The sequence below is a fragment of the Manis javanica genome, chromosome 2 (genome assembly GCF_040802235.1).
Source record: "Manis javanica isolate MJ-LG chromosome 2, MJ_LKY, whole genome shotgun sequence".
NCBI classification, from domain to species: domain Eukaryota; kingdom Metazoa; phylum Chordata; class Mammalia; order Pholidota; family Manidae; genus Manis; species Manis javanica.
In genome coordinates, this window is record NC_133157.1 from 88089676 (window position 1) to 88106593 (window position 16918).

At 39.4% G+C, this 16918-nt stretch overlaps 1 protein-coding gene across 5 annotated transcripts in view; it reads left to right on the forward strand.

Moving 5' to 3' along the window:
- SPTLC1 (serine palmitoyltransferase long chain base subunit 1) overlaps positions 1 to 16918 on the forward strand; it is a 106432-nt gene that overhangs the window by 82672 nt on the left and 6842 nt on the right. For 2 of the 5 annotated variants that reach the window (XM_073228843.1, XM_073228846.1), the window contains 2 exons: positions 1070 to 1143; positions 2642 to 3700. In XM_073228843.1, coding sequence (XP_073084944.1) covers positions 1070 to 1143; positions 2642 to 2735 — 168 coding nt within the window. In that variant the 3' untranslated portion in view covers positions 2736 to 3700. Of the gene's footprint in view, positions 1 to 1069; positions 1144 to 2641; positions 3701 to 16918 lie in introns of those variants that run through there. The other 3 variants (XR_012127855.1, XM_073228844.1, XM_073228851.1) reach the window with 2 other exon arrangements.

Genomic DNA, 16918 nt, shown 5'->3' on the forward strand with positions numbered 1-16918 from the left:
TCAGTATTTGGGGGCAAGGAAAGAATCATGGTTCTGTATCTATTGTTAACCAAGAGGTTTTGCCAAGTTTTTGTTGAGTTGCTTGGCAACACACTGTCTTTACAAATTGAGCCATGGTTTAGGATGTTTCTTAACTAGCCAGGGCTAGACGCAGAGCCAGTCCAGATGTTCTCTGGAGGAGGAAAGTTTCCACGTACTCTTCTAGAATATGGCATCAGCAAGTGTCTATCCTGTTCTCCTGGTGTTTGCATCTTTTCCCAGCAGAGGAAGACGTGGCCTGCAGCCTGCACAGTGTGCCCTCTCCAAGGAAATGCCTTTACTGCCAAGCATGGAATAGTTGTTCTTCTCTTCAACACCCCTTGCTCTGGTGGATTTTTAAAAAATATGTTCACTTAGCATAAATTTCACCCTTTTAAAGTACAGAGTTGAGTGGTTTTTAGTCTGCTCACAAGATAGTGCAGCCATCTGATTTAAAAGCTCCTTCCCCCCAAAAAGAAACTGCTTTGTTATTTTCATAGGGAATGGTAATTTTAAAAAAATGTTAGCAGGCAGTTAATGTGTGGAAATGCTGTGCAAAAAATATATGGCCCTAGCCTCTTGTGAGCCTGGCCAGCACCTGGCCTTTAAGTGTAGCATACAGAAGTCTGAGGTACTGTGTGAACAGTTCCTCTCTGCAACGATTTTGCTGGAGTTACTCTTAAATCCAGTCTTGGTCATCCTGTAGCGCTTTCCTTGTATTACTACCCGTGTCCCAGTTCTGCTTTATTTGTAGGGAACCACCAGCTACCTGGGACTGCTTAAACTTAAATGAGCTAAAAGCGTTCAGTCCCAGTGGCACAAGCAACCCCGTGGGCTTGTAGCTGCTGTCCTGGGCAGAGCAGAACAGACCCCTCCACCCTGCAGCCCTGCAGAAAGGCTGTGGGAAGTGCTGCTGGAAACGGGTTAGTATCGCTGTTCTCACAGTCACAGGTGGCCGAGTGAGTGAGAACTGCTGTGAGGATGTACTGCAGTGTGTTCCTGTTTGAATTCCCAGTGTGCAGGTGCTAATGTGTCCCTTTTCTTCCTACAGTGCATGGACAGAAGCATCGCTTTAACTCAGGCACGCTACTTGGAGAAAGAAGAGAAGTGCCTCCCTCCTCCAAGGTTGGTGGACGTTAAAATGAAACTTTTTTTTTTTCCTTCTTTAAACTGTGTATGAAATGTATTGTTTTGAAGATTTTTGAAAACTGTCCCAGGATAAGGAAGAGAGTGTATCATTAAAGTGTAGTGTGGCACCTGTTTTCTGTTCTTCAGCTATATGTTTTCAAATTGAAAAGGCCCTCACCACTCAGTGTACCCTCCCAGTTAACTTAAGGACATGTCTGAGCTCCCAAGAAGGAACTGGGGCAGATATAATTCTGTAAGCATACATCCGCCATGTGCTGTGCCAGCACTTTCTGCTAGGACAGGTGGCCATGCTCAATCTGCTGCTGTGGGCACTGCATCTAAATGCTGACACACCAGCCAGGGAGAAACAGTATAGTGGGGAAATCCAGAGGTTTAAGAAGCCCTGTGTGGGAAGGCACCTTGACTCGTGGTTGAAAACACTGGTAGTCATTCAAGAAAATTTCCTGATTCTGGCCACGAGGCACTTACAGTATAGTTGACAGAGATAGACAGCCAGAGCGTGAGGTGTTCAGGGTCATGGCATGAGGTCATGAGCTCACAGGAGGGCATGGTTGGTTGTGGCCTGGGAGGGACTCAGGTTTCTGAGCTCAGGTGTTGTGTGAGCCAAACCCAGAAACTGAAGTACGTCAAACAAGGTCACGGACACCTGGTGGGCATCTTGTGTGTGGAGACCTATGTCAGTGCTGTGGGGACTACAAGTGTGTCTGGGGAGCCAGAGCCCAAGCTTGAGAGGTAGTGGTGAGGGGACTGGGCAGGGTCGGGAGGACCTGGAAGAACACCAGAGCCAGAGCCCCGTGGCACTGAGCACCAGGCTGGGTTCTGGCGGCAGCTGGAACGCACCCTGGAGATTCTGCCCTCCTGCTGCCCAGGGCCCCGTGCACAGGTGTGGTCTGGGTTGCAGGTGGAGGGTGGCGTGTTTGTCTTGTGCTCACAGGGCTCCCTTCCCAGCACAGTGCAGCTCAGTATGTGTCCAGTGGATGGTGCAGATGTTTGCAGAGGGAATGAGGGGGACAGAGTGGAATTGCCCTGCTGAGCTGATATTTCTTCAATATTCTGAAAACTTGAAAATTTCTGCCTTGCTTTAAAGTATTACAGAATTCCCCTTATGACTTACTGAATTACAATTATGAGCAACCAAACAATAATGTGAGAAATACTGAACTCATGTTTTGGGCCTGGTACTGCTTGAAGCAGTAGACTATTTAAGAACAGTTTCCTGGTATACTGCGAAGTTACTATGACTCGGGACGCTTATAGCCCAGGCTGGGAGCTGCAAACTTCTGTAAATGGCCAGGTGGGAAATGGTTTATGCTCGCAGGACAAGGGTTCTTGTGCAGCTACTGGACTCTGCCACGGTAATGCTGTGGACATCAGGTGAGCCACATGTGGGCCGTGTCCCATGGAACTTTGTTTCCCAAATTGCTTCATGTGGACTCTTCTTCAAGTGTCATCTGTGTCCTTTCTGATTTCTCAGCATTAGGGTTGTGGTCACAGTGGAGCAAACGGAAGAAGAACTGGACAGAGCTGCATCCACAATCAAGGAGGTGGCCCAGGCCGTGCTGCTTTAGTCTTGCCTGGCGGCTGGCTGGACAGCTATGCACACAGCATGCACACGGGTCTCGGTCAGAGCCTGGCACCCAGAGGAGGCTCTGCAAATAAGGGATGGCGTTGTCACCAGATGAGTGGGTATGGGCTCAGTGTGTGACCACATGCAGGATGCTGGTTATTCTTAAAAAGAACACACATCTAAGTCCAGGAAGTGATTTTTAAGAGGAAAACTTACAGCAGCACATATATATTATTTAAATTGTGCTATTTAGTACTATTTAAATGTTTTAAGATACTAGATTTTATATATTTTTTTGTTATTTGAAAATAGAGCTTCAGTCTGTTCTTCCTTCTAATAAAAATGAAGAGATTCTATAAGCACTCCTTAATATTTCCTAGAAAAATGTCTTTTCAGCATTAAAGCTTAGAGGAACACTTCAACATACATGATACAAAATACATTCTTGAAGACCTAATTCAACCACATCTTTTTCAGTCCTCATCACATGAAGCTCAATGGTGGCTAATAGATAAGGGAACATTTTTTGTGTGATTATTATAAACTTTTTGTTCTATTTGAACCCTCGAATTTTATGTACACTAAATAGTAATGGTACACCATTTTCTAACAGCTAATTTTAGTCTCTCTAACCAGAACATAGTCATTATGCTTCTTAATTAGCAATAATATAAATCAAATGCTATTTTATTTTAATAAAATTGACTTTACATTTATTATGTGTTGGCTGCTAGTCTGTTTTAGGAAGAGGGTTACTGTGATGACCCCGAAGTAGAAATCATTTCCTTGATACTTTAGAGTATCTTGGGTGGGTTCCTTTGTTGTCTACTGGGCTTGCCTGGGGAGCCAGAACTACAGGGCTTCTCTAAGCCAAGGAAAGGGAGACTTCTGTTTCACTTCAACTTGCGAGTTCCAAATACCTAAGGAAAGGTGTAAAAGCACTAAAAATAAAGATTTTAAGCTGTACTTTCGCTGTTTTTTCTTTAACAAACCAAGTTAGGTGGTATGAATGTTTGTAATGTGTGCCACAAGGAAGTGCATAAATAGTACACCATTGTTCCTTCTCTTGCTGAAGGTAAAGGAATAAAACCTTTAAAAACCAGTCATTTTTATATGTTCAAATTAGCAAAAGGTCTGCAATATCTTTTTTAAATAACGTATTTTTTAAAGTTTACTTTCCATTTTGCTTAAGGTATTTTGTACATATGTGCCTTGTGATTGCTGGTGCTTTAAAAATAACAGTAACGCTTTGAGGAATGAATCTTTTGTTTTTAATGAAATAAATGTACATTCCTGATGACCAGTTTACATATGTAATGTATTCAGTGGAATAGTCTCTTGATTTTTAATTTTTCAGCAGATCTAGAGTAGTATTCGTTGCGTGTGTTTAGGAAATACTAATTTCTTAGAAATACAAATTTCTTCAATGTACAGTACCTGAAATTTCATAGGTTCCTACTGACTTAAGCCTTGGGTACTTCTGACTACAAAAGTACCAGAGTGGTTATTTTTATAAACAGATGAAGATAGTAACTTTTCAGCTACTTTTATAATACTTTCTAAGCCAAAATTTCAACATGTAGAGGTTTACTGCTACTTTTTAAAAATGATTGAAGTTCCTGGGAAAGATTTAGAATAACACACACTATTTCACTTCAGTTCTTAAAACACATCAACACATCAACATTTTAAAAAGAAGCAAAAGTATTTCCAGGCAGGTGCAATGAGGAATTGGGTAGTGAGAGGTCAGCCGGGGGTATGAAAAGTGGGGGAAAGTAAAATAAAATAAATCACCATAAAAATCTAAGGTAGAAACAGAGGGCAGCTCTCAGAGGAGAAGATTGAGAAGAGGTTTGGAGAGAATGAGGTTTAAAGACAAGCGTGCAGGAAGACATCTGATTGGGAGAACAAAGTCCTCGTCAGTTGGAAATTGGACCATTTAAGAGTGTGTGATTTTGAAAGCATATTGTCCGATAATGACAACATCAAGCATGTGACCATTCAAATGGTGAACTTGAGAAAGATCAAAAAGGTCCCTCAAGATAAGGAGGACACAGAACCAGGAGGCCTGGAGATGGAGGGTGGAGATGGAAGTTGAAGAGTGGATACAACTTAATGTAGAAAAAAACGTTGCTACCAATACGTTTTCAGGAATAGCAAGGAAGTGGTGAGTAGCTATTTTACGGATATTTCAAGATGAGGGTAAAGAATGTGAGGATAAGAACAAAGAAAAAAACTGAAGGGACAAAACAGCAGCGGACTCACAGAACCCAAGAATGGACTAACAGTTACCAAAGGGAAAGGGACTGGGGAAGATGGGTGGGGAGGGAGGGATAAGGGGGGAAAAGGGGCATCATGGTTAGCACACAATGTAGGGGGGCACGGGGAAAGCTGTACAACACAGAGAAGACAAGTAGTGACTCTGTAGCATCTTACTATGCTGATGGACAGTGACTATAATGGGGTATGTGGTGGGGACTTGATGGGGGAAGTCTGGTAAACCATAATGTTGCTCATGTAATTATAATTAATGATACAAAAAAAATAATAAAATGAAGGTGAATAAAGATTTTTCAGAAAGAAAAAAAGAACCAAAAGTAAAGTCTTCCCATTAAAACTATATAGTAACCACAGCCCAGTAATATACACCATAAAAATATTTGCTAGGAAAAAGTTAGTATAAAACAGACAAAATGCTGAGAAAAACCAGTCATCCCAAATCTGAAGCAGGTTACACATTTCTCTTGCAGATACAGGAAGGGATTCTGTGTGCTGCATTAGTGGTCCTGGGAGAGAAGTGGCAGCTGGGCTGAGCACTGCAGGATGCATTTGGAGCCCATTTCCACTCTGCACAGTTGCACACAGGGGAGGCGGGAACCATGTGGCTAGGCAAGTTAGGGCCAGAAAGATAGTAGCCCTTAAAATTCACAATTCCACTAATTGGACCACGTGCATTTATTTAGTCTATCATACTTCCACTGTCTGTTATATGCCATCAGTTGCAAGATGAATTTCTATCTAAGACCTATTATAATGTGGGTGGAAAGGCCTGTTGTACTTTTTTAGATACCAGATTCTCTTCTCAATCTTAGAGATGTTTTTAAAAATATAATTGATATACAATATTGTACTGGTTTCAGGTGTACAACAGTCAGCAATTTACACATTACTAAATTCTTACCATGATAAGTGAAGTTACCATCTATCATCACACAAAGATGGTGTTATTAACTGTATTCCCTATGCTGTACTTTATCCCCGTGAGTAGTTTGTTTTATACTTGAAAGTTTGTACCTCTATTGTCCCTTCCAACTATTTTGTCCATCTCCCCACACCCTTCCCCAGTGACAAACACCAGTCTTTTCCCCGTATTTATGAATGTTTGTTTTATTTGTTCATTTGTTTTTTATATTCCACATAAAAGTGACATTACATGATATTTGTCTTTCTCTGATTCATTTACCATTAATACCCTCTAGATCCCTTGCTCTTGTTGCAGATCACAAGATTTAATTCTATTTACGGCTGAGTAATATTCATTGTATATATGTGCCACATCTTTATCCATTCATCTCTCAGTTGTAACTTTCATATAGAAGGAAGGCTGCTTCCATGTGAAAAGGAGCATCTTAAAATCTACAAAATAAGACAATAATCTGGTATATGAGGCTGATGCTCTTTCCTTGTAAGCAGAAAATCTTAGTCCTAGAAGATAGAGATGTTTGAGAATAATCATGGTCACCCAAATCTGAATGTCTCCATCTTCTCAAAACACTGTGCTTATGACATCAAATAAAATCTATAACCCACACCTACAGTATGGATTATGCTGTGGAGAATACTTAAACTTGAATTCTCTATTTACTGTATGGTAAGGAGAATGGATGAGGAGTGGGGCCTTTTTAATGAAACAGATAAAAAGTCATCTCAACAGCAACATACAAAGCAAAACAAGTAGAGCAGCATTTTCAAGAGGTTCAAGGGGGAAAAAATGCAAATCAAGGATGTGCTATAAGCTTATTGTGCAGATAATGAGAGTGGTATTTAGAACTGACAGGAAGTAGTAGATTAAGAAAGGAATAAGGACATTATAAGAAGTTATGAGTGTAAAGACAAAGCAAAACACAAACCTTCCTAGATGCTCTTATAAAATAAAAAGGCAAAATAAGACCTCACAGAGGGAAAAAATAGCACCTTATACACAAAAAATACAAAATAATGAGTTGATACCAAATATTAATCATACCAGTAAATTCACTTGCCTACTCCAAGAGAAATTTTCAGACTGATTTCAAAGCAAAATACGACACCGTGCTGTATACAAGAGAGACACTTGAATTTGATGGCTCAGAAAAGCTAAACAAAGAAAAATGGAAACAAACAAAGGCAGGGATAGTAATCCTGACATCATAAGGTAGAATTCAGGCCAAAAGACAGGCATAAAATGCTAAAGGATGTAATTCATAATAATGATACAACAGTTACAAATAATTTTGCATTAAGTATCAAAATGCACACTGACAAAGCAGATAACTACAGCAAGCGAAGGAACAATAGAAATACATTTAAGAATAGATTTGAACTTTTAGTCTAAGGAGAGTGGGCAAAAGTAGGTAGGGATACTTCCCAACTTCAAGCTCAACTACAAAGCCACAGTAATCAAGACAATTTGGTACTGGCACAAGAGCAGAGTCATGGACCAGTGGAACAGACTAGAGAGTCCAGATATTAACCCAGACATATATGGTCAATTAATATACAATAAAGGAGCCATGGACATACAATGGGGAAATGACAGCCTCTTCAACAGCTGGTGTTGGCAAAACTGGACAGCTACATGTAAGAGAATGAAACCTGATTATTGTCTAACCCCACACACAAAAGTAAATTCAAAATGGATCAAAGGCCTGACAGTAAGTCATGAAACCATAAAACTCTTAGAAAAAAACATATGCAAAAATCTCTTGGACATAAACATGAACAACTTCTTCATGAACATACCTTCCTGGGCAAGGGAAACAAAAGCAAAAATGAACAAATGGGACTATATCAAGCTGAAAAGCTTCTGTACAGCAAAGGACACCACCAAGAGAACACTGTGGGAGAATATATTCATAAATGGCATATCCAATAAAGAGTTGACATCCAAAATATATAAAGAAGTCACACACCTCAACAAACAAAGACCAAATAATCCAATTAAAAAATGGGCAGAGGATGTGAACAAGCACTTCTCCAAAGAAGAAATTCAGATGGCCAACAGGAACATGAGAAGATGCTCCACATCACTAATCTTCACAGAAATGCAAATTAAAACCACAATGAGATATCACCTCACACCAGTTAGGATGGCCAGCATTGAAAAGACTAGAACAACAAATGCTGGCAAGGTTGTGGAGAAAGGGGAACCCTCCTACACTGCTGGTAGGAATGTAAATTAGTTCAACCATTGTGGAAAGCAGTATGGAGGTTCCTCAAAAAACTCAAAATAGAAATACCATTTGACCCAGGAATTCCACTTCCAGGAATTTACCCTAAGAATGCAGCAGCCCAGTTTGAAAAAGACAAATGCTCCCCTATGTTTATCATGGCACTATTTACAATAGCCAAGAAATGGAAGCAACCTAAGTGTCCATCAGTATATGAATGGATAAAGAAAATGTGGTAAATACACACAATGGAGTATTCAGCCAAAAGAAGAAAACAAATCCTACCATTTGCAACCACATGGACAGAGCTGGAGGATAGTATGTTCAGTGAAATAAGCCAGGTGGAGAAAGGCAGGTATCAGATGATTTCACTCATCGGTGGAGTATAGGAATAAAGAAAAAAGCTGAAGGAACAAAACAGCAGCAGACTCACAGAACCCAAGAATGGACCAACAGTTACCAAAGAGAAAGGGACTGGGGAGGATGGATGGGAAGGGAGGGATAATGGGAAAAAAGGGGCGTTACGATTAGCAGATATAATGGGGGGGCACAGGGAGGGCTGTACAACACGAGAAGACAAGTAGTGATTCTATAGCATCTTACTACGCTGATGAACAGTGACTGTAATTGGGTATGTGGTGGGGACTTGATGATGGGGGGAGTCTAGTAAACATAATGTTGCTCATGTAATTGTAGATGAATGATACCAAAAAAATGTAAGTAGGAATATAGATGACCTAAGCAATATACTAAGGTCATCTGGCAGTGTATCAAGCTTTACACCCAGGTACTAGAGAATAAGCTTATTCTCAAACCTATGTGTAACTTCAGAGATATTGATCATACACTAGAAAGCATGAATGAATTTCATAGATTGCAAGGTTTGCAAAGAAATAAAAATATGATCCATACTCAGGAAAAAGAAGTAGCCAATGGAAGCTGTCACTACAGGATCATCACCCAGTGTTGGACTGAACACACATTTCAAGGCAATTACTACAAATTCCAAGAACTGTGGGAAACAATTTATAAAAATTAAAGGAAAATATAATCTCAACAAAGAAATTAGAAGAGTAAAATGGTAACTCTGGAGTTGAAAAAAATAGCAAATAAAAAAACTGGAGGGGCACAACAGGATTAGTAAAATAAATAATCTGAAGAAGAGAGAGAGCACTTGAAGAAAACTGAATAAAGCCTAAAACACCTCTGGGGTAATATTAAGCACACCAACATATTTGTGTGGAAAAAAAAGACAAAAGAAAAAAGGGGCAGAAAACATATTTGAAGAAACAAATGGCTCAAAACTTCCGAAATTTTATTTTTAAAATCCTCAAAAAAATAGGATAGACAAATATATTCTTTTCTAGATGCATCATAGTCAAAATGTTGAAAGACAGAAAATCTTGAATGTAGCAAGAGAAAAATGACTCATCGTACACAAGGGAACACAGTTAACAGCTGGCTCCTCATTGGAAATAACAGAAGCCAGAATGTGGCAGAGAGACATCTAAAGTGCCAGAAGGAAAAACCTGTCAACCAAGAATTCTGTATGCTACAAAATAATCCTTCAAAAATGAAGGTGAATAGGACCTTCCTGCGAAAACAGAATTCCTTGCTAGCACATGTGCCTTACAAGAAATACAAAAGGAAGTTCTTCAGGCTTGAAAAGAGACCCCAGACAATAACAAATCTGCAGGAAGAAATGAGGAGCTTCAAAAATGGTAAATATGCAGGTAAATATTTTTAAAACTATAAATTTCTCATTTCTCTCCTTTGCTCTTTGAAAAGATGTAGGATTGTGTAGAGCAATGGGTATAACTGTTTTTGTGGGGGATATAACATTGATTTAATATATATATGGCAATAATAGTACAAAAGTGGGGAATAAAAAAGTTATATTTTATCAGAATTAGGTTACTATTACACTGAAGTTGATGACAAAGTATAGATTGTAATTATGAGTAAACAAGGGCACAACTCAGAAACTGTAATAAAAATGAGAGAAAATGGTAAACTAAAGTATACTTAACATAAGAGGAAGCAGTAAAGGAGGAATAGAGGTGCAAAATGATATGAAACAATAGAAAACAGCAAAGTCCAACCATATCCATTACATTAGAATGGAATTCCATCACATGTAATTCCATTAGAATGTGAGTGGATTAAACATTTCATTCAAAAGTCTGTAGTATTACAAAAACAAAGGAATTTAAGACAAATACTACTACAGAAAAAAAGACATTTAAGATTGACAGAAGGTTCAATATGTAGGGAAAATATAACAATTGTAAGTGCACATGCTTCTAATAGATCTAACATAAATGAAGCAAAAGTGCTATAATTGAGAGGAGAAATAAATTAACAATAATAGTTGGAGACTTGGAAAGCCCACACTAAATAATTGATAGAACCATCAGCAAGAAAATAAGGATACAGAAGACCTGAATGCAGTGTCACCCAACTTGCACAAAGCTGCACTTAGCAAATGCTCTGCTCAGAGATTCCATAAAAAAGTTCTGTGTAACTGCACATGAACCACATGTGCACATCAGACCACAGTGTCCAGGATAAACTACCAGCTGGGCCTTAAAAATATATGGAAATTGTATTACTATTGCCAACACTCTGAAATGAAATTAAGAAAAACAATTCCATTAATAGCATTAAAATAAGATACATTTAACAAAAAGTGTAACACTTGTACACTGAAAATTACAAAATACTGTATAGGACATTAAAGGAAATTTAAATAAATGGAGAGGCATTCCATGTTCATAGAGTGCAAGATTCCCCAAACTGCTTTATAAAAGTCCAGCCCCTATCAAAATTCAGATTTATATGCAGAAATCAATAAGCTAATCCTGAAATTTCTATGAAAACACAAGGCCTACAGAAGCCAAAATAATGTTTAAAAAGAGCAAAATTGAAGTACTTGTACTACCTGACTTTAAAATTTACTATGGTTCTCAGAGGAGGAGCCAAGATGGTGGCATGAATAAAGCAGCGAAGATCTCCTCCCAAAACCATATATATTTTTGAAAATACAACAAATACAACTATCCCTAAAAGAGAGACCAGAAGATAGAGGACAACAGCCAGGCTACATCTACACCTGCGAGAACCCGGTGCCTCACGAAGGGGGTAAGATACAAGCTGCGGCCCAGGTCGTGTCCCTCACCCCAGCTCCTGGCGGTAGGAGAGGAGTCAGAGCGGGGAAGGAGAGGGAGCCCAGGACTGCTACATAGCCAGCCCTAGCCATCCGCACTGGGAGCACAGACACAGTGCGTAGAGTGCTGGATACTAGGGAAACGGTACAGTAAAACCTGGGAGCGGGTGTCCCTGCACCTGGTGTCCCTAGGACAAAGAAAAGTGAGTGCTTTTTGAAAGTTTTAAAGGGACAGGAGCCCCACAGATGGATGGATGTGTCCTGGCACACTCAGCTCAGCAGCTGGGAATCCTGGGGAACTCTGGGCACCCTAATCCCCTGAGCGGCAGTGCAGTTCTGAGACCCCTCATGGTGATAAACAGCCTCGTACCCATTCCCACTCCAGTGCGCACCTGCCATAGCAGAGTAGCAGCCTGAGGCCGGCCACACCCACAGCCACTGCATGCGGAGCTTCCTTCACAGTGGTTGGTCAAGAATCAGAGACCCCGCCTGCATGCAGCTGCCCAGCACAAGCTGCTATGGGTCGCCATTCTCTCAGGAGAGGAAGGCCACAAACCAGCAAGAAGGGATGTTCTCCCAGCCGACACACGCGCCAGATGCCCACAACTACCTATCACCATGAAAAGGCAGGAGAATTTGATACAAACCAAAATCACAGAGACAACCCCTGAAAAGGACCATGGAGAGGTAGACCTAAGCAATCTCCCTGTAAAAGAATTCAAAATAAAAGTCATAACCATGCTGATGGAGCTGCAGAGAAAAATGCAAGAGCTAACGGACAGAGTAAGGAGGGAGACTGCAGAAATAAAACACTCTCTGGAAGGATTTAAAAGCAGTATGGATGAGATGCAAGATGCCATTGATGGAACAGAAACCAGAGAAGAGGAATGCATAGAAGCTGACACAGAGAGAGATAAAAGGATCTCGAGGAATGAAACAATATTAAGAGAACTGTGTGATCAATCCAAAAGGAACAATATCCGCATTATAGGGGTACCAGAAGAAGAAGAGAGAGAAAAAGCGATAGAAAGTGTCTTTGAAGAAATAATTGCTGAAAACTTCCCCAAACTGGGGAAGGAAATAGTCGCTCAGACCACAGAAGTACACAGAACTCCCAACAGAAGAGACCCAAGGAGGACAACACCAAGACACATAATAATTAAAATGGCAAAGATCAAGGACAGGGACAGAGTTTGAAAGGCAGCTAGAGAGAGGAAAAAGGTCACCTACAAAGGAAAACCCATCAAGCTATCACCAGACTTCTCAACAGAAACCTTACAGGCCAGAGAGAATGACATGATATATTTAATGGACTGAAACAGAAGGGCCTTGAACTAAGAATACTGTATCCAGCATGATTATCATTTAAATATGAAAGAGGGATTAAACAATTCCCAGACAAGCAAAAGTTGAGGGAATCTGCCTCCCACAAACCACCTCTACAGGGTATTTTAGAGGGACTGCTCTAGATGGGAGCACTCCTAAGACTAGATGTCGCCAGAGAAAATAAAATCACAGCAAAGAAAGCAGACCAACCAAATACTAACTAAAGGCAAAAATAAAGTCAACTACCCGTAAAAGCAGTTAAAGGAAACACAAAAAAGCACAGAATAATACACTCAACATATAAAGAATGGAGGAGGAGGAATAAGAAGGGAGAGAAAGAATCATCAGACAGTGTTGATAGTAGCTCAGTTAGCAAGTTCAGTTAGACAGTAAGATACTAAAGAACCTAACCTTGAACCTTTGGTAACCATGAATCTAAAGCCTGAAATGGCTATAAGTCCATATCTTTCAATAATCACCCTAAATGTAAATGGACTGAATGCACCAATCAAAAGACACAGAGTAATAGAATGGATAAAAAAGCAAGACCCATCTATATGCTGCTTACAAGAGACTCACCTCAAACTCAAAGACATGCACAGATTAAAAGTCAAGGGATGGAAAAAGATATTTCATGCAAACAACAGGGAGAAAAAAGCAGGTGTTGCAGTACTAGTATCAGACAAAATACAGTTCAAAACAGAGAACGTAACAAAAGATAAAGAAGGACATTACATAATGAAAAGGGTCAGTCCAACAAGAGGATATAACCATTATAAATATATATGCACCCAACACAGGAGCACCAACATATGTGAAAAAAATACTAACAGAGTTAAAGGAGGAAATAGAATGCAATGCACACATTTTAGGAGACTTCAACACGCCACTCACCCTAAAGGATAGATACACCAGGCAGAAAATAAGTAAGAACACAGAGGCACTAAACAACACACTAGAACAGATAGACCTAATACACATCTATAGAACTCTACACCCAAAAGCAGCAGGATACACATTCTTCTCAAGTGCATATGGAACATTCTCCAGAATAGACCACATACTAGGCCACAAAAAGAGCCACAGTAAACTCAAAAAGATTGAAATCCTACCAACCAACTTTTCAGACCACAAAGGTATAAAACTAGAAATAAATTGTACAAAGAAAGCAAAAAGGTTCACAAACACATGGAGGCTTAACAACATGCTCTTAAATAATCAATGGATCAGTGACGAAATTAAAATGGAGATCCAGCAATATATAGAAACAAATGACAACAACAACACAAAGCCCCAACTTCTGTATGATACAGCGAAAGCAGTCTTAAGAGGAAAGTATATCGCAATCCGGGCATATTTAAAGAAGGAAGAACAATCCCAAATGAATAGTCTAATGTCATAATTATTGAAATTGGAAAAAGAAGAACAACTGAGGCCTAAGGTCAGCAGAAGAAGGGACATAATAAAGATCAGAGAAGAAATAAATAAAATTGAGAAGAATAAAACAATTGAAAAAAATCAATGAAACCAAGAGCTGGTTCTTTGAGAAAATAAACAAAATAGATAAGCCTCTAGCCAGACTTATTAAGAGAAGAAGAGAATCAACACACATCAACAGAATCAGAAATGAGAAAGGAAAAATCACGACAGATCCCACAGAAATACAGAATTATTAGAGAATACTATGAAAACCTATATGCTAACAAGCTGGAAAACCTAGAAGAAATGGACAACTTCCTAGAAAAATACAACCTTCCAAGATTGACCAAGGAAGAAACAAAATCTAAACAAACCAATTACCAGCAAAGAAATTGAAGTGGTAATCAAAAAACTACCCAAGAACAAAACCCCCAGGCCAGATGGATTAACTCAGAATTTTATCAGACATACAGAGAAGACATAATACCCATTCTCCTTTAAGTTTTCTAAAAAATGGAAGAGGAGGAAATACTCCCAAACTCATTCTATGAAGCCACGTTTTCCCTAATAGCAAAACCAGGCAAAGACCCCACCAAAAAACATAATTACAGACCAAAATCCCTGATGAACATAGATGCAAAAATACTCAACAAAATATTAGCAAACCGAATTGAAAAATACATCAAACAGATCCTACACCACGATCAAGTGGGATTCATCCCAGGGATGCAAGGATGGTACAACATTCGAAAATCCATCAACATCATCCACCACATAAATAAAAAGGACAAAAAGAACATGATCATCTCCACAGATGCTGAAAAAGCATTTAACAAAATTCACATCCGTTTATGATAAAAACTCTCAACAAAATGGGCATAGAGGACAAGTACCTCAACATCATAAAGGCCATATATGATAAACCCATAGTCAACATCATACTGAACAGCCAGAAGCTGAAAGCTTTTCCTCTGAGATCAGGTAGAAGACAGTGATGCCTGCTCTCCCCACTGTTATTTGACATAGTACTGGAGGTCCTAGCCACGGCATTAGGATAAAACAAAGAAATACAAGGAATCCAGATTGGTAAAGAAGAATTTAAACTGTCACTATTTGCAGATGACATGATATTGTACATAAAAAGCCCTAAAGACTCCACTCCAAAACTACTAGAACTGATATCGGAATACAGCAAAGTTGCAGGATACAAAATTAACACAACAGAAATCTGTGGCTTTTCTATACATTAATAATGAACCAATAGAAAGAGAAATCAGGAAAACAACTCCATTCACAATTGCATCAGCAAGAATAAAATACCTAGGAATAAACCTAACCAAGGAAGTGAAAGACCTATACCCTGAAAACTATAAAACACTCTTAAGAGAAATTAAAGAGGACACTAACAAGTGGATACTCATCCCATGCTCTTGGCTAGGAAGAATTAATACCGTCAAAATGGCCATTCTTCCCAAAGCAATATACAGATTTGATGCAATCCCTATCAAATTTCCAACAGCATTCTTCAACGAACTGGAACAAATAGTTCAAAAAAATCATATGGAAACATCAAAGACCTTGAATAGCCAAAGCAATCCTGAGAAGGAAGAATAAAGTAGGGGGGATTTTGCTCCCCAACTTCAAGCTCTACCACAAAGCCACAGTAATCAAGACAAATTGGTACTGGCACAAGAACAGAGCCACAGTCCAGTGGAACAGAATAGAGTCTCCAGACATTAACCCAAACATATATGGTCAATTAATATATGATGAAGGAGCCATGGACATACAATGGGGAAATGACAGTCTCTTCAACAGATGGTGCTGGCAAAACTGGACAGCTACATGTGAGAGAATGAAACTGGATCACTGTCTAACCCCATACACAAAAGTAAATTCGAAATGGATCAAAGACCTGAATATAAGTCATGAAACCATAAAACTCTTAGGAAAAAACATAGGCAAAAATCTCTTGGATATAAACACGAGGGACTTCTTCATAAACATATCTCCCCAGGTAAGGGAAACAAGGGAAAAATGAACAAGTGGGACTATATCAAGCTGAAAAGCTTCTGCACAGCAAAGGGCAACACCAAGAGAACAAAAAGGCATCCTACAGTATGGGAGAATATATTCATAAATGACAGATCTGATAAAGGGTTGGCATCTGAAATATATAAAGAGCTCACACACCTCAACAAACAAAAAGCAAATAATCCAATGAGAAAATGAGCAGAGGAGCTGAACAGACAGTTCTCCAAAGTAGAAATTCAGATGGCCAACAGACAGATGAAATCACAGCTAGTCATCAGAGAAATGCAAATTAAAACCACAATGAGATAGCACCTCACAGCAGTAAGGATCGCCACCATCCAAAAGAAACAACAACAAAGGTTGGCAAGGTTGTGGAGAAAGAGGAACCCTCCTACACTGCAGGTGAGAATGTAAATTAGTTCAACCATTGTGGAAAGCAGTATGGAGGTTCCTCAAAAAGCTCAAAATAGAAATACCATTTGACACAGGAATTCCACTTCTAGGAATTTACCCTAAGAATGCAGCAGCCCAGTTTGGAAAAGGCAGATGCTCCCCTGTGTTATTGCAGCACTATTTAGAATAGCCAAGAAATGGAAGCAACCTAAGTGTCCATCAGTAGATGAATGGATAAAGAAGAGGTGGTACATATACACAATGGAGTATTATTCAGCCATAAGAAAGAAAACAAATCCTACCATTTGCAAGAACATGGATGGATCTAGAGGGTATTATGCTCAGTGAAATAAGCCAGGCAAAGAAAGACAAGTACGAAATGATTTCACTCGTATGTGGAGTATGAGAACAAAGAAA